General features: G+C 45.1%; 1 protein-coding gene across 1 annotated transcript in view; it reads right to left on the reverse strand.

The window, feature by feature from the left end:
• Positions 1–2,546: 2,546 nt before the first annotated feature.
• Positions 2,547–22,650, reverse strand: part of SLC7A14 (solute carrier family 7 member 14) — a 109,177-nt gene continuing 89,073 nt past the window's right edge. Inside the window, exons 5-8 of the mRNA XM_047730361.1 lie at positions 21,902–22,048; positions 19,164–19,372; positions 15,998–16,875; positions 2,547–4,105 (exon numbers count right to left, since the gene is read on the reverse strand). Of these exons, the coding sequence (XP_047586317.1) occupies positions 3,783–4,105; positions 15,998–16,875; positions 19,164–19,372; positions 21,902–22,048 (1,557 nt within the window). The 3' untranslated portion in view covers positions 2,547–3,782. The remainder of the gene's footprint in view (positions 4,106–15,997; positions 16,876–19,163; positions 19,373–21,901; positions 22,049–22,650) is intronic.

Below are 22,650 nucleotides of genomic sequence, written 5' to 3' on the forward strand. Positions count from 1 at the left end.
CAGTACACATTATTAGTCAGAGACCGCTGTCAGCCCATCTCTGCCTTACTCATGCTGATTCTCCACTTGGCAAACCTTTCCCCCATTTCTACCTGGGGGAAATGTTCTGCCCATTCCACAGGGCTCCATGCAAGGACTACATTCTCTATCGTTTTTCCCAATGGAAGGAAGTCTTTTCTGTATTTGAACTCTTGTTGAACATTGTAACTCCCTCATCTTATGTGTCACCTTCTCTATGGTTTTTATTGATATATATTATATGTCCTGGTTCCTCCATGTCTTAGACCATAGCACAGATAAGGACTCCACAAAACATTCTTGAATAGGTGATGTTTCCTTTTCCTTTCATCTGTCCATTCAGCCATCCATCTGATCATCAGATACTTTACTGAACACCCACTCTATGCCAGGCACGGGGAGCTGGCAAAATCTAAGCCTGGAGCTTGTATGTGGGTTTCAATGTTCTATGCTATTCTCTCATGGGGAAAGATTTGTTCTTATCATGCAGGAGTATTTTGTCTTGTCCTTTCCAACAATTTCAGTGTTTTTTAAGTTGCTACCTCATTGGCAAATTTAGCAATGCATGTCAGGATTTTGCATTTGTGCACTGAACACACTCAAGCCTCGTCTTATCCTTTCTATTTCTGTTTTTATTTACCCAAGCTCCTCGCTTATTTTTGCATTATATGTTTTTTAACAGCCACCTTGAAATCCTTCTGAAAGGAAGCAGGGTACCAATAAATTGAATACAATTACAAAAAAGTTCATAATTGGCTTCACACTACTAATTCACACAATGAAACCTTCCTGGAAAAGCTCCTGCAGCAGAGAAGAATTCAATAAATTGTAGGTCTTCCTTGGACCCATTCAAGAAGGCTAAGTCTCTACGGTAATTATAAGGTGATCTTACTTTTAACATGATTCCACTAACACGGTCTTGAGAAAATTGCTAGGAAACACTAATATAATCATTCTAGTAATTGACGGTATTTGAAACTACATTGTGAAACCTGGGACCATTTCACAGAGGCTGGGAAACATGAACAAAAACATGTCAATTTACTTAAAAAAATCTTTCTCTATCATACTAATTTTTTTTTAAACTAAGATTGCTAGGGAGATGACTAACTTTAGAGAAATAAAGAGACCAAGATTATAGAAAGGAGATACAACCTGGGAGAAATGTCTCCAGAACCAGAAGACTTCATAGAGTCTTCGCAAAATCAATACCGACGGTGTTCACTCCGTATTCTCTCTCCTCATGCTACAGAAATTCCATACATCTGCCAGCAAGCTATCATAACCTTAACACTTAACACTCACTACTGAAAGGGAGCTCTTTCAGCCACGTTAAGATTTTGTTGTTTTACACCCATATTTCTTTTTGGACATTTTTAATGAATATAGCCCCCCCAGCCCGCCATCTCTCTGGATATTTCAGGCTTCACACGTTGTATTTAGTTTAGGCAGACTTGTTGAGTCTCAAAACTAGTTCAAAACTTTGTATTCACAAAAAACTACTGATAATTTGTCCATAGTTCCTCCCCAAGGGTGTGTTTCACAGACCAGGCACTGTATCTTTAGGGGTGAGTTTAGGGAAGAAAAAAACATGGTGTTGCCACGCGTTACATTGACAAAGTGACCCCAGGAAACCAGAATTCTAAACAATTCATACAGAAGAATGGAAAAGAAGTTCTAGAAAATAGGCGTTACTTGAATTTACCGGCATTCGTCGGCCATAGCTGCGATATGCAATTTACTTAAAAGCATGTTTAAAAAAAAAAAAAACTAGTTTCTTTTGACCTTCTATTTTATTCTATATTAAAGCCCAGGGCATCAGCCAGGAAGACTTGTCAGGCTTGGTGGTTTTATCTGCGTTTGTCAGATGCCAGTGCTGCTCATTCCCTGCCCTGGGAGCCCCCAAGGGCAGAATATTATACTTTGTTCTATTCCCATTGCTTCACACTTGATACAGTCTCAGTCACTGTTCACTGAGTGAAAAAATGGACTTCTGCCTCCTGTCTGTAATCCTAAGGTATGCCAAGATGGCACGAACCTCAACCTTTCAACAAAGAATAGATTTCACATTAGTCGATGTAGTCTAGAAAACTTTTGGCATAGCGCTAGATCTGGGAGAGGGAGGGCAAGAAATCTGCTATTTTGCCCCCCTTTCAGGAAGCCCCCATAAAGACTGTAGCTTGATCGCCACCGTGCCTTCGAGTTCACACGTGCAAGACTGCGGGCTGCCGCAGGAATCCCGGGGACCCAGGAGTAGAACTGATAAGCCGTGTGTTTTTTTCCTGCCACACATTCTCTCATCTAGGTTATTTAGGAGAAAATTCCTTTAAGAGGGGCCCCTGGGTGGCTCAGTGGGTTAAAGCCTCTGCTTTCGGCTCAGGTCATGATCCCAGGGTCCTGGGATCGAGCCCCGCATTGGGCTCTCTGCTCAGCAAGGAGCCTGCTTTCCTTCCTCTCTCTCTGCCTGCCTCTCTGCCTACCTGTGATCTTTGTCAAATAAATTAAAAAAAAAATTAAAAAAAAAAATTCCTTTAAGAACCCCTCTTAGGGCCCGATGCAGACCTTACCAGGTAGGCATTTTTCTGGGCTTCGGTGAACCTGCTCTGGGAAAAACAGACAAAATATGTAATCTAAAAGCAAGCTACTCATATCTGAGAGTAAGGTTCAGAAGTGAAATGTGATCTCTTGGAATGCCATTACCTCACAAGCCGAGCTGCAACAGTTCTGTTTTCAGAGAAGCCCCCGCGGCTCATGGCTCACGCGGTGGCAAATCTCAACAAACTACGCAATTTATAATTTTGGAAGTCTGAAATAGAATTTGCAATGTGATCGCAGCGGCTGGGTCACTTCTCCTTGTAAAGATTTTTATCCGATTAGAAAACAAACGACCTACTTCTTCAAGGCATATTAATGCCATGAAATCATGCTCCGACTTTGCCCCCTTTCATTATATCAGCAGGAGCCGAGAGGCTGGTAAAAGAAAAGGTATGACAGAGAGTTAATTTCTGCCAGTGCCCTTCTGGCCTTCACCGCAAGAGATGGTTAGCTGATTTTTTAATTTTTTTTTTTTTTTTCTGGGCATTCAAGTAGTGCTTTGATGGTGCTTCTTATCACATCGTTGGGTCTGCAAGGCTGCCTTAGGGTAGCTCTCAGACCTCTGGGGAAAACGGTCTCAGAGTCCCTAACCTTTGCTGGATCCTAAAGTGAGAGTTTGGAGATTGGGAGAACCTTGGTGAATAAAAAGAAGCCTGTGTCTTCTCCATGATTTCGTTTTTGTGAGATTTCAGACCAAGTGTTTCTTGCTGAGAAAGTGCCCACGTCCACCTGCCCACACCCACACCTGCCTGCTTTGGCACATCTCCAGGAGGAGCTGCAGCCTCAGGGTGGCTCCCAAAGTGAGCCCCTTGCTTCTGGGGTCTCCATAAGAAGCAAAAAGATTCAACCAGCAAAGCAAAGGCCTAGGAAACACTTGCCGCCATCAGCTCTGATGGTCACACCTAAGACAGAATTTCTTGCAGCCTCTGGTTTAGCTTTTTTTTTTTTTTTTTAAACAAGGGGATCAGTGATGAAACCCAGGTTAAACTCTTCGACAGAACTATCCGGAAGAGCAAAACTAGCAAATGACAGGCTATGACTGGGGACTGACTCTGGGGAAGGCTGGATTTTTGAAATGAGAGCCAAAAATGTTTTCATCCTCTAGCCCACGGTTTAAGTTACTGAAAAGGAATCACCACTGTTTCTACACGTTTCTTGTGTGTTTACTTCTACTCGGGAGAGTAATCTAACTCATCATTTGCAATCAGGGCCTCTGAGTTCTGTTTGTGTTTGCTTTTGCTCTTCGCTTTGCTACTTGTCCGGGTGTTGGCCTTGGCATCTGACATCTGCTGGTAATAGAAGCCTTTGTCTTCCGCAGGCCCGCCCCAGTTCTCCTGGCTCTCGCCTTCCGTGGCGTAGGAGAAGCCCTCCTCCACCGAGAAGGGGTCGTCCACGTCGTAGCGCTGGTACGTGCTCTGGTGCAGGGCTTCTTCGCGCGCGCTGATTTCCAGGGTGCTGTTCCAGATGCCGTACCCGAAGTAAATGAGCATACCTGCAGGGAGGGAGAGGCACAGGCCCGTAAGCAGTTGCTCTGGGGATCCACGGGACCAGCGGGGGCGGGGGGGGGTGCTCAGTGGTGAAAGCAGAGTCCGCGGTGGATGTGTTTTCTTTGGTCTACATCGTGTCTGGAAGAGACTCGAGTTAAGTGTCATTTAAAAACTGGTCTGTCTGGCATGAAGCAACCCGTATTTACAGCTTCCCCTAAAAAAGTCAGAGGGTCTCACGACCCTACTGCCACAGTCCTATATGGCAGGTGTGACGGGAGGCTAGCGCTAGCTGCCTCTTTAGACAGAATGTGGACTCTCTAGTCACCTCTGTCCCCACCTTCCTGTATCACTACACTCATGCAGGTGCCAACTAGGAATTTGCATTTTCCGCCCCGACTTAAATATTTGTGAATCACCCACAGTGTCTCCCCAACCTTCTTGTAGCGTTTTATTACCCCACGCCCCGGTTAGGGACGCCATCTTTTATCTCCCCACCCAGCAGTGCACATATACTGCCCCATGGTTTACTTCGCCATTTTTCACTCACCAAAGGAGTATTGTATCACTGCCATTCAGAGCTGTTCGCTCTCAAAGGCTCTGCTGCCTGCCACTGTTAGGGCCCTTGGAACGCCTACTGTGTGATTATCTGCCCAGGGTGCTTCTATTTTGAGACTCTGCGGAAAAACTGGCACTTAATCTTTGTTGAATGAATGAATGAATGAATGAGAACTTCTGATGAGCATGAAATTTCCAGTGCAACCTCCTTAGATGATGTCATTCCAGGCCACGGGAAGAAACTTGTTTTCCTAGGCAATATGGAACATTAATTAGGGTTAATGTTTCATTTCTATTATAATTTTTCTGTAATTAAGTATAAAAATAGTTTGAGGGGTGCTTGGGTGGGGCAGTCCATTAAACATCCAGCTCTTGGTTTCTGCTTGGACGGTGATCTCAGGGTCCACTCAGCTCGGAGTCTGCTTGGGATTCTCTCTGCTTCTCCCTCTGCCCCCCTGCTCATGCTCTCTTTCTCTCTCTCAAAATAAATAAATAAATATTAAAAAATTGTTCGACAACACCCATTTTCTATCTTGAAAAGCTCACAGAGGCTCAGAGTTTGAAATAGCTGAGAATCATAGCCTTGCGGGGGGGGGGGCGGTGTCATAGGGCATGATGATTAAGAGTGTGAGCCCTGGGTTCAAATCCTGCCGCCATCACTATTAGCCATGTAACTCTGGACCAGTTACTTAGCTTCTTTGTGCCTCATTTTCTCTTCAAGATAGTCACTGCACCTATGACATGGGGTTGCCATGAGGCTGAAATGGGTAAGCAGTGCTTTCAACTCTGACTTCAGCTGGAGGGCCACCTGGGGAGTTTTTGAACCGCCCTTACACCTAAGCCCCACCCCTAGAGATTCTAATTTAATGGGTCTGCAGTGTGATCAAAGCATAGGTATGGTTATTTTTTTTTCTCTTCATTATATCTTTTATTTTTTTAAATTAACATATAATGTATTATTTGCCCCAGGGGTACAAGTCTGTGAATCATCAGTCTTACACAGTTCACAGCACTCACGATAGCACATACCCTCCCCAATGTCCATCACCCAGCCACCCTATCCCTACCCCCCGACCCCCCAGCAACCCTCGGTTTGTTTCCTGGGATTAGGAGTCTCTTATGGTTTGTCTCCCTCCTGATCCCATCTTGTTTCATTTTTTCCCTCCCTAACCCCCATGACCCCCCCCCTCAAATTCCTCATATCAGAGAGATCATATCAGAGAGACATAATTGTCTTTCTCTGATCGACTTATTTTGCTTAGCATGGGTATGTTTTAAAGCTTCACAGGTGAGTCCAATGGGCAGCCAAGACTGGGACTCCTTCAGACCAGGAGCATAAAGCTCCTGAGACCTGTACTCTGTTGCCTACACTGGCCATATTAGGGCTTGGCCACTGGATGCCACTCAGTTACACAACTCCCTTCCAAACCCCAGAATCCCTCCTCTGAGTGGCACCCATTCCTTTGACTTTGCTAACCCTGCAGGCATCTGCACAGCTGTTGCTCAGAACCACAAGGTCACGTTCTGTTCTGTTTTCCTCTTTGGTGCCTGAGAAATCCTGCTCCTTTTGAATTTGAAGTGGGTCTTTTTCTTTTTCTTTTCTTTTTTTTTTTTTTTAAGATTTTATTTATTTATTTGACAGAGAGATCACAAGCAGGCAGAGAGGCAGGCAGAGAGAGAGGAGGAAGCAGGCTCCCTGCTGAGCAGAGAGCCCGATGCGGGGCTCGATCCCAGGACTCTGAGATCACGACCTGAGCCGAAGGCAGCAGCTTAACCCACTGAGCCACCCAGGCACCCTTTTTCAACTTGGATTTCTCCCTCTCTGTTTCAAATGACTTTCTCCTTACCCCCTGCCCCATCCCCCAGTGAAATCAACTTTCTAGGAGCCAAAGAAAGCAGAGATTTATAGTCCTAATTGATAATAAATCCTAGAGTTAATCATTTGCAGATGTAACTACTCTCAAATAGCGACTTCATTTTTCTGAACATGGATCTTTACTCTTTCTTGTCGGTGGGGGGGTGGGGGGGCGTAGCCATGGGCGATAGTTATTACCCTTGTGTAGCACAAGGCATCAAGTTAAGGTCCTTTCTAAAAGGGACAGTATGTTCCTGGTTGGAGAATGCCTCTTTTGGAAGCATGTCTGAGACCTGAGAATAAATTTCAGGAGACCAGGTGGGATCAACAGGCACACAACTCTTTTTGCCCATTTTTGCTGTTTTGCTATCTTTTCCCATAGGCATTGAGGCAGGGGTCGAATCCTGCCTCCAATTCCTGCTTTGTCTCTATTATATCAATTCTTTCCATCTGATCCCCTTCTCAGACCCTATTTATAAGTGAGTTATTTCCCTACTGAACTTAATACCCTTTCTTTTCTTTCGCCTTTGCCTCTCAGCTCTCTGCTCGGCCATCACACAGGTCATCATTCCACATGGTCTGACATCTATTCTGACAGATCTTCCCCTGCCCCACCAGGTGTGGTGGTGTCAGGTAGACTGATTTATGGAAATTCTCTAAGACCCTCATAGAATCCTAGATATTTAGAGCTGGAAAGAGTCTCTAGATCTGTTTCAGTACCTTCATTTTACAAAAAAAAGAAGCAGGCTGAGGGCCGAAACAGCATTCGCATGGAGAGAGAGAGGAGTCTTATAAGCCCAGTCCTTCACACCTGCGCTCTGCAGGCCGGCTTACCGACTATGTTTATCACAGTATGCACTGAGTAAGGGGTTATGGCTACATTCGTTCTTTGTTCTTTGGGAATGATGGCGTCCGGAGGAACATGTGTGCTCCTGAATGCACTGACTATGATTACTTTGAAAAAGCAACCCATGGAAATCTGTCGTGTATTTATGGGCCTTTTAATATTTGCTCTGAGCCTCCTATAATTTCAAAGGTGTTATTTTGTCTTTAAAAATATATTTCGGGGTGCCCAGGGGGCGCAGTTGGCTGAGCATCTGACTCTTTGGTTTCGGCTCAGGTCATGATCTCAGGGTCGTGGGGGATGGAGCCCGGTGTCAGGCTCTGTGCTCAGTGGGGAGCCTGCCTGAGACTCTCTCTCCCTCTGCCTCTCTCCACCATGCTCTCTTTCTCTCGATCTCAAATAAATAAATTAAAAAAAAAAATATATATATTTCAAACACGAGTGCTCTGAACCAAGAAGTGACTGTGTGCACGCAGCCTGGTGGAAGCCACGCAGCCAACGGTCAGCCCGGGCAAAGGACTGGCATTCTGCCTGACACTTCTTGTTGGCCCTTGAGTAAGTTCAAGGAAAGTGGTGTAAGGCACCAAGGATTGGAGAAAAGGAAAAATGGAGGGGCACAAAGCAGCAGAGGGGATCAAATGAAGTGAGGGAGGGAGGGAGGGTGGAAGGGAGGTAGAGAGAGTGAGGAGACAAGCATGGACGACCATCTGTCACACAGAAACAAAGGCTTTGTGTCGGAGGAGTAAACAGAGCTGCTAAAAGCCTCCTGTGTAGCAGCAGGGTGTTTTGTTTCTGCTCCTTTTTTTTTTTTTTTTCTTTCTTCAGTTGGCTTAGAAAACTAAGCATGAGGTAGTTTCTGAAAAATCTGTGGGGATTCTGGGAATTCTGAATCATCTAAACCGAACTTCACACAACACTTCTGGGTGCTGAGGTCCTCATGATGCGTGATTTATGTTGTATCTTTCTCCCAAGGAGTTCAAAACATTATACATGTTATCTTGTTTAGATTCCTTGCAGCCTGTTTGGGAATGTGCATGAGAGTGTGAGTGTGAGAGTGTGTGAGTGTGTGTGTGGGGGCAGGGAGTGGGGAGGTTAGGATTACATACGTCTCAGAGACAGGAAACGGGGGCATAGGACAAAATAAGATTTTCCACAGCAACATGGATGGTGTTGGGACTGTGAGTTCTTAGGGGCTCCCCGGGTCCCCATCCAGGATGTATCTCACCTACCAGGGGTGGCCACGGGGGATAGACTTATTGAAAACAATTTTGCTTGGCTTTTTAGTTTGAAGAATTCCAAACGTGTACCAAAGTGGAGAGAGTAGTATAAAGAAGCTCAAATACTCATCACTTGCTTCCTCCTGACACCCACCCCACTGAGTCCTTGTTTTTAGATCATTTGGAAACAAATCCTTTCCATCCTATGCTCCATCTGTAAATAATTAAGTATGTATCTTTAAAATAGACTTAAAAACTTAGTATCATTATCACATCTAAACACTGATAATAATTCCTTAATATCTTCTGATATCCAGAATTATTGAAATTTCCATGAATTATTAAGCACGTAGGGAAAAATTCTTCACTTTATGAGACTATAGATTCACTCCAATGATGCTATTACTGCTTCATATAGTTTTTGGGCACTGTCATTTGTCACTGGGACGGGCTTCATGTTCTTTCATAAACCCTTACAGATGGCAAAGTTTTACTTTTCAGAGAGGATTTGCTTTCCGCATAAGCAGAAGTCATTTGGAACCAAGCCTCAAGAATGAGAAGGCTAACTGATATTTGCATATTTAATCCTGCTGTTCCTTAAAAACTCAGCTCCATTGCTTTGTAGTTCTACATCTTCTAGCTCTAATACATGAAAGGCACGTGTGGTGTTAAAAATCAGAAGGGAATTAGCTTTTGTGTTGTAGGGGGTCTTGGAGACCCTCCAGCTGGGCTGGAGTTATTTTTTTGAGTTGTTGAGTTAGGGAGAGCAGAGATGTAGGGCACCCACTAGTTAGCAGTAGGCACAGAAGGGTTTCAGTATTTGAAAAACAGACATGGTTGTTCTCCAGGCACATGGGCCGAATGCCAGGCCTGCTCCTAGGTAATGGCAATGAGTCTAGTGAAAGGCTGTTTGCAGTGAAGGGAAATATCTGAAAGGAGGCCTTGGCTTTTCTTCCAGACAGATATTCCCTGATGGAGAATGTGCCCAAGAGAGACTCAGGCTAGACAAGATGAAGAATCATGACTTTGGCAATTTAATGGGCTTTCTTTATGTGGTAGAACACTCTGTGATCGTAAAACCCTTTGTAAAAAAGTCCTTTCTCATCGATCATCCCAGAGAGGTTAAGACCTGTTTAATAAATCAGTGACTGAAATGGTGCTGGAACTTCCATCTCCTGAGTCTAAACTGATGGCCCTTCCAAACCCACCCAGGCACCTCCAGGAAGGGTTAGAAATGCCAGGTTTGCTTTCAGAAGCTGGGATCCCTGAGCATCAGGGGTCAACACACCCATTTACTCTGCTTGTGTGGATCCACCTGGGCAAATTAAGTAAATGACCCCAAAGCTAAAAGTGAGAGGGTTGGGAGGAGTGGGGAGTATCTCTGTATCATATGGGGGAACACCTTGAACAAAAGCTCAGCTCTGCACAGAGCCCGGGGACCTGGAGATGGACGGTAACAGCAGATTTCTAACCCCACTGGCCCGAACTCTGGCTGAGGAGCAGCTGCCTGATCTCCAGAGTCCCCTGGGAGCTTCCTGTCCTCTGTAGGCAGTCACAGGCCTGGCGGCCAGAGGAGGAGGGCCACCTGACCTTGGGCTGGGTGGAGCAGCCTCTTCCTGGGGCTCACTTTCCAGCAGGAAGCCCTGCCCGCTGCAGATAACTGAAGGCACTTTGTTATGCGCAGAGCGTTTTTTATTTTTACTACCCTGGGATCAGCTTTCCAAAACAGACATTTGCCAGTGCGGAAAGGAAGACGGATGGTAATGAGAAGGTGTCCTCCCCACCCGCTGCAATCCCTACCAACTCCCACTTTGTTGTTTAGTTTTTAAAATACCGCCACAAGCCCTGTTGATTAGAATAACAATAAGGTTTGTTTAGTTTGATGCGGCCAGGAGGAGCAGGCTCGGATTGAGTGGGGGTTTGGGGGGCGCTGGAGATTCTCTCCCTGGCTCTGCCACAGATCAAATATAAAGTCACATGACTTTATGCCTCAGTCTCCCATACGCAAAATGGAACTGGGGATCCTTTTTTCAATTTGAGGGGCTGGAATGGCCAGGAGACAGAATACAAGCTTGTAAAGGAATATTTTAAAAACCCAGTAATCCAAGCCAGCAATTCGGCTTCTAACTCCACAGAAACCCCACGTGTCCACCAAACACTATGTACAAGAATGTTCACAGCAGCTCCATTTGTAAGAGCCCCAGACTGGAAGCCAGCTAAATGTCCATGAGCATGAGAACGGTGTATTATTCTCACGGGGGAAGGCTTGCCCAGGCAAGGAGAAGGAACAACTTAACCACAAGCAACAGTGTGGATGAATCTTATAAATGTGATGTTGAGGGAAAGATGCCCAGGGCTCACTGTGTCATGGCTCTGTGTCCCAGGCACGCTGCACACACCTGCTCCAGGACCTTTGTCTCTGCCAAGGTCCCCTCTCCTTCATTCCTTTGTCTCAAAGGAGAGCACCCCTGCAACTGCCACTGGGCGTAGAGCCATGGGATCCCCAGGCCCTCTCCTCCATGCACAGCCCCGTCCAGCACACAGCCTGGACTGTAGACTGTAGCGGGATCCCCTCCACACTCCCAGTTGCACTGGCTATGTTACCATCCTCATCCTGGCCTTCATTATTTTTTTTTTTCCCCCTTTGAGCATCATTTATTTGGTGAAGTTGCCAATTGTTTTCTCCTCTGCCTACAGGGAGAGTTTCAAGCTTATTTATGGGACACATTCTCAGGAGTTGATTTGTCTTGATGCCTTCTGCCCCCAGTTCACAACCCCCTTCCTTCCTCCTCTTCCCTTCATGACAACGGCTGCTTTGAGTCCATTTCCAAAAGGATTTTCAAATGATAGCAAAGGTAAAGACTATAGGTGTGTCTTCTCTTTGGAAATTAAGTCTTAGTACAAGATTTATGAGGTTCATTGCCAAATCACTGTCTGTTCTCTAAATCTATAGACAAGAATTTGCTTTCTCAGAGGGGCTGAAAAAATGCAGGCAAGAACTTGGCAGCCCTTGGGGTGAGGGGGCCCATGAGCTGGTCTACCAGATGGCTACTTTCTAACAAAGTCCCACAGGGAACCATAGAGCTGGAAAGTGCCACTGAGTAGTGTCATCACTGGTCGCTGCTAGCTTCAGACTCCCTGAGACTCTGCCCAACCCCTTGAAGTGTTCTTTTACAAAACCACATCAGCTAAGAAGAAAGGAAAACTCAGGCTTCTCTGTGCTCATTTTGTTGGGATTATCAAACATTTGCTATGTGTGTTATTCCTCTTGTCTGAAGGAAAAGAAACAAGTGCTGAGTAATCTTGTTGGGACTTGGGCCTTATTTTACTCTATGAGTCGTGCTCATCTGAAGGTCAAAAGCTTAGCAAAACATTGTTAGAAAAATGTTGTAATTAAGATTCATTTAGAGAAGCCTGGTTTAAAAAAAAATGTGCCCAAGAAGATTATCAAGTTATGACTCAGCTCAACCATGTAAATCTTTTTAAAAAGTAGCTGCTGTTTCATAAGAAGTTCCATTTAAAAATATCTCTTCTGTTCTCCCCAGGAAAGTTATACTATGAATAGAGAAATTAGGAAGAAAAATCTGACATTTTGGAGACTCAGAAATTTAGAGGTGGAATCTTTGTTCTATGAGAGCACTGAAAATTTTATAAGCCAATATGGGGTTGTGGGATAGATATATTTTATATGGGTAAAAATTTGTTTTTGGAAAACAGGGAGTTTTTGTAATTAAATTATCTACCCTGCTTACTAATTATCTTCTTATTTTTCTCTCTGGGTCAGTGGTTCTCACATTTGAGCATACATCAGAATACTCTGTAGGGTTTTTTAAAACCTAAATTGCTCTCAGAGATTCTGACTTGGTAGGTCTGGGGTAGAGTTCAAAATCTCATTTCTAACTAGTTCCTAGGTAATACTGATGCTGTTGGTCGCGGACTCAACTCTGAGAAGCACTGTTCTAGATCATTTTAAACCTGACTGCTCATGATTACCTGGGGAGCCTTAAAAAAGGCCCAGTACTTGAGACAATCTCTGAGGGGGGGATCCTGGGCACAGAATATTTCAGCAGTCAGGCAATTCTGCTGTGTAGTTGAGATTGCGATTTTTTGTTTTAGGCAAAGCTTACTCATGTACCAGTCTTCAAAGACCATGATGCTAAGGAAATTGGTGGCTAACAGCTGGGCGCTTGTTGAGCTGTGAGCTCCTGTGCCCTCTGGGCAGCCCCAGGCTGCAGGGTGACTTCCTCCCATGTCAGGGAGTATCCGTTTCTGGAACAGGTTTGAAGTTTATGCTATCAGCAAGATTGCAAAAGGCTCTCTGGGAGTTTTCTTCAGCCTGATAACTGGGAGGGCAACCTGAGTCTGAACAGGTTCATGCTGTACTTTGGCATGTGATAGCTAGTCTGGAGGACAATGAATCATTTTAGATTTTAAAAAGAAGGGCAGGAGAGAAATAATCCATATCACTTTCCCCAATATATTATTTTAAAATTTTAATTAATTATTATTATTATTATTATTTTTAGGAGGGGAGAGGCAGGGAGGGGCAGAGGGAGTGGGAGAGAAAGACTCCCAAGCAGATTCCACACCCAGCATGGGGCCCGGTGCAGGGCTTGACCTCACAACCCTGAGATCATAACCCTGAGACTAGCTGAGATCAAGTGTCGGATGCTTAACCAACTGAGCCACCCAGGCACCCCTTTTCTTATCTAAGCCTCAAAGAGCAACCAGATCAAGACTAGTGAATTATTTGCATTTTTACAGATGAGTAAACTGAAACACAGAGGAGCTAAGTGAACTTCCCAAGGTCACAAGACACAGAGGTGGCAGAGCTGTGATTTGAACTTGGGTGGTTTAATTCCAAAGGCAAGGATCCCTACCACCTTACCACTTTTGCAAAATGCCTCTGGTGCTCCAGAAACCACAGATACAATGCAGAACTGGTAATGTAATTTGTGGGCTCCAGTGCAAAATGAAATCATAGAGCCTCTTGTGAAAAAGTTGTTAAGAAGAAAAAAATTTGGTAAGAATTCAAGGAAGCAGCAGCAGCAGAGCATTAGACCAAATGTGGGGCCCTGTGTGCAGAGGTTGTGCACCTGCGGAGTCAGCCCTGATGTTAGACGTTAATCTGCAGGAACTACATATCAAACTTTCTGCTCCAATATGGAGGATGCTCAGGGGCACTGTGGTGGGGCGGTACCAGGTGCAGAGCTGAGCGTGGAGACATTGGGTTTTAGTAATAGCCCTGTGAAGAGCTTCCCATTATTCTTGTTGACCTTGAGCATGTTATTTAACTTTTTGGAAGTTTAGTTTTGTCATCTGTAAAACCGAGAGATGGAGAAGTGGGGAGGGATAGATGATGTTGGTGTTTCTCCAACTTCCATTATTTCTATACCACGTACTTAGTACAGTGGCTGTGATCACTATCCCTGGACCCACACCACCTGATTGCTAATTTTGACTTTACCAAATTCTAGCTATGTGACCTCAGTCAAATGTCGCAGCTTCCTCATCTGTAAAATGAAGGTCATTTTGAGGGTTACATACGTTAATGTGAGGAAAGTCCTTGCATAATGGCTGGTATGTGCTAAGGACTATATTAAGTGTTAATTATTACTATGAATCATGGCACCTGTACTAGTACTGATGTTTTTTTCTTTAATTTGACTCATTTAAAATTTAAAAATAATTACCAGATTGATGTGAGCAAATATATTTTTTCTAGTATGTGTGAAAATGTATAATAACTATGTAATATTTTTAAAAACTCAAAAAAGTTCATTCCTAGACTCTCTAAAATCAGCCCAAATATTAACAATAGACTGGTCACCACCCTGTGGGTAATATTGTACTAGATAGTGAAGGTCCCTTCCAGCTTTAACACTCTAGGAATGAATGCCTGTGTCTTCATGTCTATGCCTTCAGTCATTTAACAAATACATGAGTGAAACATTTCTCCCTTCTTCAGTCAAATCTTTCCATTGGTTAGCTACATGTTCCAACAGAAATATGTTTAAATGGAGAAGAGAAACTGTGAATAAATCATGTAAGTAGTTAAAACCCCGACGAGTTAGTGGGGTTCTCTCAAGAACTCCTCTGAAAGCCTAACAAAGGATGAGACCTAGAGTCATGAAAAATTGGGCCAGGATGCTTACAAGAAGACACAGGCCGGTCTTCAGCAGTGAGGAATCTGCTGGAAGACCAAAGCCCTGTCCTCAGAGCACTGTTTCTCCCCTACTTCCCTCTATGTAAATCTTATCTTCCAGGTTTACAGTTTAAATTCCGCCTCCTCATGCTTCTTTCCAGCTATTCCATTTTTTTTCTCATCGAAACAGTAGTCAGAGAGGAGCATTTATTAAGCACATGCTGTGTTCCAGGCACAGAGGACAGCAGTGCTGAACACCCATCTTCCTGACTTCAAGGAGAGGATGGGGCTTCAGGGCTACCAATCTGTATAGGGAACTACAAGAGGGTGACTAAGGAACTTTAAAGTTAGACTTCACGTAAACCTCCTTCTCAACTTATCATGAGCACCAATCCCCAGCCATCTCACGAACATCAGTGCTTGTTGGGTGTGAGAAACATGTGATAATATAAATCGGCTGCAAAGGGAGATTAAAAATCTTGGGAAAGCTGCAGGACTTTTCGAAGGCAATAAATATGAATTTGGAGAGAGCATTTCTGTTTTACACCCAAAGTTGTGGACGGTCGAGGAGCTGGCAGAGTTATATCAGTTACCAACAAGAGAAGAGAAAATCAGTAAGACCGATGGCCTGATAGGTCCTCCCCAGAGAATGACTAGAATATCTGAAGGGTGAAGAAAGAATCTTGGGAAAAAATGAAAAAGTCTTAGATATTTCATAAAAGTCAATATGAAGTGGGGATATGAAATGGTATAATTTAGTCAGAAATATTATGCCCCAAAATCCACACTTAATTCATACTTTGCTTGTTAAAGAAATTAGGGCATGATTGGTATTTTAATTTAATTCTGTCAAATGTAAGAAAAATGCTTTTTTAAACTTTAGTTTCATAATTTTTAGTTTCCAAGGTAGAATTCCAGTTGAACATTTCTACTCTCACTTTTACTGTGCTATTTTTGTCCCTTTATTATGTGGATTCATTTTAAGTGGACTTTTTATGGAATTAATTATCCATAAAAAGAATGTCCGGTAATGGTATTCAATGAGGTGATGGAAAGTGATGGATTGATCAGCATCATTCTTCAGAACTAAAGACCAAGAGCCTAATAGGCAGAAAGGGCATAAATGGCTTTACTGACTCTAATGCAGAAAGCAAGTGTCTGTAGAATCAGCCAGATTTCTCTTGCAATGGAGAAACCTAGTCCAGCTAGGAGGTAATTTTGGGATAAGCCTGCTCAAGGCCTTGAGAGGGAACTCTAAAGGCTCCAAAGGAAGTTGCTTACCCACAAAGCACCAGACTGCAAACCGGATCCATGTGATGGTAGAGAGCTTTAGCATGAGATAAATGTTCACCAGCATGGCAAAGGCAGGCACAAAGGGGAGGCAGGGGGCCATATAGGGCAGCTTTTTGGGGTTCTCTGGCTGCTGCAGGATCACGAACACCAGGGCGCTGATCAGCAGCACCATCAGAACAACCAGAAGGATGGCCCACCAGCTCTGCTCTGAGATGTAGTCAGAACCAAAGATGATGAAGGAGCAGAAGATGAACATGAGGATGAAGAGCAGCAGCACGCAGATGGTCACCGTGTGCCCTGTAGCTGCCGTGGGCCGATCCATCTTGCCTGGAAGGCCCAGCCGGATCCTCATGGTGTAGTAACGGGGCCCAATCAGCTTCTTTAGTTTGATGAGATAAATGTTTTCGGATTCGTCAGCTTCTATGCCTGTGGTCATGTCCACAGTGCCATAGTTGGGGTGGTTCACATTGTAGGTTGACTTATCGGATTTGCCTATGAGCATCTCGTTGTCTCCCAGAGATGGTAGGTTCTTGGCCCCACATGTGTTGGTGGCTGGGCCAGAAAACTCTTCCCCTTCACTCACAGGAGAACAAACTTCCTTGTCACAGTCAGCCAGGATGCCTTCCTTCTTCTTTGTGTGCTCCTGGGACAAGAACTTGACAAAACCGTCAATGTCACTCTCTGGTTGGTATCGAAGGAGCAAGACGCAGACAGAAACCAAGGTGTAGGCAAGGAGTGTGCCGATGGACATCATCTCTATTAGGTCTCTCAGGCTGACTAATAGTGAGAGGAGAGCTGCCAGGAACCCCGACACAATGCAGGCCACCACTGGCGTCTCTGTGTAGGAACTCACGTGAGCCAGGAACCTGGAGGGAGGGGCAAGCACAGGGTTAGCAGTGAGCTACAAAGGGTGACAGACCCTAACGTGGTTTAACTCCTCCTGGTCCTGCTCCTCCAATTTACTTCTGGATTCACTGGTTTCAATTCAGCTCCTATTCCTACCGCAGGATTTGGTTTTCGAAGTATAATTTAAAAAGAATTTACTTGAATGCCTTGGTTTTGAGGCAAACTTCTTTATTAAAGTTCCTACTTCATTATGTGATGTGAAGGGTTGATTGAATTTAGGAAGTATGTCAGAAACCTGAATTGAAGTGCAAGCTTTCCTAGGAAGAAGTGATGGACGGAGAATTCACATACCTGCTTGGGGTTCCCTGTGTTACCCAGTGTGGTCAGTCCACGGATCAGCAACATCAGTGTCACCTTGGAGCTTATTAGAAATGCATATTTTCAGGTTTCACCAGAGACCTACTACATCAGAATCTCTGGGCATGGAGCCTAACAAATTATACTTTAGAAAACCTCCAGAGGATTCTGATTTATGCCAAAACTTGAGAAGCACTGCTCTATAATGAAAGTGCAGGGTTTTAGCTGGCAAAACAGCACAATAATTCAGAACATGTGCTCATAGATGCAGGCTAAATCCAGCCAGTTACCAACTGGAGAAGACCAACAAAGGTGAATGAATGACAGGTACTATTTTAGTAGTTCCTGTGGGCCTTAAGTTGGTTCCTGCTCTCCTCCTCACTCTCCTCCTAATCCTCCCTCCTCCCCTCTCTTCCATTTCTCCCTTCTTTTCTTTTTCCTTTTTCCTCTTCCTTCCTTCCTTCCTTCCTTCCTTCCTTCCTTCCTTCCCTCTGAGAGAGTGAGTGTGAATGAGGGTTCGGGCAAAGGGAGAGGGAGAGAGAGAATCTTAGCAGACTCCATGCCCAGCATGGCATGGGGCTTGATCCCACAACCCTGAGATCATGACCTGAACCAAAATTGAGAGTTGGTCACTTAACCGACTAAGCCTTCCAGGTTCCCTTCCCTTATTTTTGTGTTTTACACATGACTGTTGGCTGAGCTTGGTCTTTCCTCTTAATTTTCTTTGAGAGCAGAAAAACCTTTTGGATGTGTGAAGTTGTCACATCTCCATGATAATTGGCCTCTTCTGGATCAGTCCAGCTCCCAAACATGGAAGCTTGGACCTTGTGATGACTTTGAAGGTATGCAGAGGAAATGAAGCAGAAGATGACAGCTGATGGCAGAAAGTCCCTGAGGAGATCCCTCCATACCCCTGAGAGCTCCTTGGTCTCTATGATTTACTCCTTGCTTCGTGCACTTGAAGAATGCCTTCACTGCAAGCCCTCATATGGTGGGCACTGGGAACCAAGAAATGGGGCACATTCCCTTTGTGTCCATGGGCAGATTGGCCACTTCATGGCCAATGTTGGTGTAGTTAAAAATCTGGTCTTTGGAGTCAGACTGTCATGAGTTTAAATCCTGGCCCCCCACTCAGTAACTGGGTGTCGGGGCAAGTAATTTTCACCTGAGTATACTCATCTACTATATTCATTAGCAAAACTAACTGAAATACTGTATACAAAGCACCTAGGATACACAAATATTCAATAAATGGTAGCTATTGTTGCTACTGATATTAGGCTCTGTTCGGATGGTCTTATCCTTCCTGTGATGGTAGGTTGGAATGTTTGTGGCTTCAGAGGGGCTGTGGAGAGATGGGCAGTACCAGGCCTCAATGTGAGGGCAGGCCTGAGATTTTCCTGGGATCCTTCCCTCTGGAAGCCGCCCCAGTGTGACAGTTGGACACCCAGAATCTTCACAAAGCAACACACAATGCTGAACAGGAAGGGTGGGGCAGTTAAGGGAACATACTAGTTTATGCTAGATTGAGGGACCCAGAGTCAAACTGAGGGACCCTTTCAGGGCTTATATTCCTTTCACTCAAACTCTTTGTTAGGGTATGTGACAAATTCCATAGTCTATGCGACTTAACATTCACATGAAAATTATAGTCAGGCTGGGGCACCTGGGTGGCTCAGTGGGTTAAGCCTCTGCCTTCGGCTCAGGTCATGATCTCAGGGCCCTGGGTTTAAGCCCTGAGTCGAGATCTCTGCTCAGTGGGGAGCCTGCTTCCTGCCTCTCTCTGCCTGCCTCTCTGCCTACTTGTGATCTCTCTCTCTCTCTGCCAAATAAATAAATAAAGAAATAAATAAAATCTTTAAAAAAAATTATAGTCAGGCTGACAGTGAGTGACATTCTCCCTGGATAGGCATGGCAAAATAGAATACATTCCATGGAGCATAGCCCTTACCTGAAAAGGAGCCCATCACCAGCCATGGCATAAATGACCCTTGGCATTGGGAAGAGGGAGCCCAGCAAGCTGACTGTCAGTCCTGCAACTGACCCAATGGCCACTATGAATTTTGCAGCGTAGAACCCATGGGCCACAAACATCTCCATGAGCGGGGATTCCGTGTCGATGGCACTGTATGGCACCATCAGAGTTAAGATCATGCTCACCTGTTAAAACAAGAGAAAACATGGCTGGAGGCAGAGAGGACAGTCAGCATGGATGGATGTCCCACAGGAGAGTAAAGAGACCTGGATGTTGGATTTGCCACTTCCTGGCAAATGCCCTTAATTTAGACCAGTCACTTGGGTTCCAGAACTCTTGGTCTCAGTATTTTCTCCTCCCATTAGAATTTAGTGGTCTTGGTGAGATGATCCTCAGTATCTCTCTGGCCCTTTCATAACTGAGGAGTAAATGCAGGTATGTAAGCCCCACAACAGCAGAACTACATTGACAGTCCAATGAAGGGCAGATATTACCAGAAGGAAGGAATGGCAGCCAAAGGCTCTGGAGCCAGGGCCTAGCAGTGACCATGGGCACACTGCCCACATAGCCCAGACTCTCATTTATTTTATATTTTCAGGGTCCTATGCAGTCTTAACTATATAATCCCTTTCACCCTGAACACCAGAGATAGAAACTCCAAAGATAAGTGATTGGAAATCCATAGCCAGTTAACAGATGTGACCCAGATAAGGGCTCATATTTCCATTTCTTCTCTGCAGCTCAGTGCCAGGAGCCAAGCAGACCAACAAACAAATTATGGCATTGAGATGGAACCCAGTTCTACTCTGGTTTTGTAAGGCTATTGTGGCTTTGCTTAGCCAGGAATCACTTGGCTCCCAGGACCTATCTTCCTTTGTATGTGATAAATCTGCCATAACATCCCTTCCTCATGGCCCTGGGCCATGAAGCCACAGGTCATAAGGCCAGGCCTTCCCTGGCCGGCAGAGGCCAATATTGGCATCAAGAAGAGAGTTCAGAGCCTGAAAGGGAGAGGGCAGTGCATTTCTAGACCACTTCTTTGCATATTTCTCAGGAGCCAAAATCCTCCGGCAAAGCTACGAGCTGCTAGGGAGGACGGGAGGATGGACTACCACAGCCCCACAGTTTGGCTTTTCAGATGGTGGGATGACAGCCTGCTGACCAGCACAACACCAAACACCCCCTGAGTCATGGGTAAGGGCCATGTGTTGTAGAAGAGAATGTTTCCCAGCAACTTCACCACTTGCAACATCCTCTTCGGGGGTAGGCTAGAGGAGAGTGGGACAGATCCCTACAACAATTTGCTTTGAGCCTGCTGCTCACGTTAGATCAGGATGGGCAAAAAGTTGATGGATGCATAGAAGTACTCTGCAGTCTATAAAGCGCTGTTCTAAGAAAGGAATTGTGATTATTAACTTTATTGTGTGTGCCACAGGGGTTGACCCCAGGAGAAGGCGGAGGGATATGAGGGAGGAATAAGAGGGGAAAGGCAGAGCGGAGTGTCTCTGCTGCTATTCCCACATCACTCCCTGAACACGCTGTCTGCAGGGATAACTAGGGTATGGATAAAATGAAGCCACTTGCCTGTGTGTGCATAGGGCTAGGTGATGATTGACCTACCCATAAAACAATTGTGAGAAGCAGGTGAATTCCTTATAAACCACATTGAAGGCTCCTCTTGTGTTTTCCTTTGGTGTCCAGGACAATATTATTTTGCAGCTTGCCATCATGATCAAGCCAGCCACTGGTCTGGCTTCCTTAGTTGCTAAAGATGTTATTGTTTTGCTTTAGTTTCTGGGAGAAAGGTACTTTTCCTATGCTATGCAGCTGGTGTAGCAGTGTTGATAGGACATGTCCTCAGCTGCTGGCTCTTTCCTATTTCTGGTAACTGAAGTGAGTGGGACCCTCAGGGCCTGGGGCATTGGTGTAATGAAATACCTATTGGCTTCTCAACTGGTTCTTTCCATTGCCAGGGGTTGGGTGGGGGGAATGTTGGTTGTGAGTGAACTATTTCTGTGATAGAAATTCTGAGATGGGAGCTGACAAATGACACATGAAGAGTGTGAAGATTGTCTCAGGGAAGTGACCCTGAGAAGACAAGGCTGAAGACTTCCTTCTGAAGATTCCATTTAGTTGGAAAACCTTAAAAAGAAGCTTGGACCAGTGTAAAAAGAGGGAGCAACAGCAAAAAGAAATTTCCTCTGAAATTTAAGGGGAAGAGTGTCTCTAGAGGATGATGTGTTCTCTCTCCCCACTCTGGGAGAGCCTTGCCTCTCGCTGCCGGGAAGTTCCCAGAAGACAGAAGAGCATTGAGGAGGGTGCACAGAGGTCCACAATGCCTCTGCTTGCACACCCACCCGTTACTGCCAGCCTATGATCTGAGCTCCTTGGACAGCAGCCCACTCCCTGTACACCATCCCTGGGCAGCAGCAGACACCCAGAGCCTGCGTGTGTGGGGAGGAATGGGGATGGAGGCTCAGAGACCAAGGGTGAGGTGAGGGCTCAGGGCTGCTCCTGTGTCCCGTTTGCAGTCCTGATTTTCTTCTTGTCATGTGTGGATGGGGATAGAGCATGTGTGGACACATGCATACAGTTACCAAGATTGCACAAGGAAGGACCACTTCCTGACAGAAGGTAACCCAGCCCCAGAGCTCCATTTTAAAGTCAGATACGAAAAGGCCATCAGGATGGTCCTGAAAGGATATAGTACTTACAGAAACATATGCTGTCAGGCAGATGACCAGGGAGGCGGTGATAGCATAAGGGATGGACGTGTTTGGATTCTTGGCTTCTTCTCCAGTGGTGGCGATGATGTCAAAGCCGATGAAAGCATAGAAACACGTGGCTGCTCCTTGCAGCACCTGGTGGGATAATGGCATTTCTCAGACTCAGAGTGTCAGGGCAGCACAAGGGCCTAACACACGGTACCAGCAACTGCCCAGTGTCTGGTGACATTACTGAGCAGCAGAGGGAGTAACACAGTGGAACTTGTGCTCAAAGCGTGAGTTCTGATCTCCTGTACTTTCTAGCTGTGCGACCCTGGGCAATTCCTTCATGCGTAAAATGGAGATAAGGAGAATTTTGGCCAAATGAAAACTGGGTTGTTCAACACATTCAGATCATTTTGGGAAATAAGTGGGGTTATAAGCAAATCAGTAAGTTGGCTATCCCTATGTCTTGGGGGAACTCATGAAAACTCTCTGTGCTTCATTTTCATTCAGTGGTTCTGACCCACAACCAGGGGCTGTGTGACCTCCCTTAGGGGATGTTTGGAAATATAAGGAGCTACTTGTGAGGGTCACAGAGACATGGGGCATGCACTTCCAGCATTTAGTGGACGGGGCTCAAATGCTAATGCACAAGAAGTTGTCCTGCCCAAATTACCATTAGTGCCCCTGATAGATCATCTCTTTGGTAACTTCTAGATCTGAAATGCTATAAAAGATGTTCAGATCTTCAGATA

The sequence above is a fragment of the Lutra lutra genome, chromosome 1, assembly GCF_902655055.1.
Source record: "Lutra lutra chromosome 1, mLutLut1.2, whole genome shotgun sequence".
In the NCBI taxonomy this organism is placed as follows: domain Eukaryota; kingdom Metazoa; phylum Chordata; class Mammalia; order Carnivora; family Mustelidae; genus Lutra; species Lutra lutra.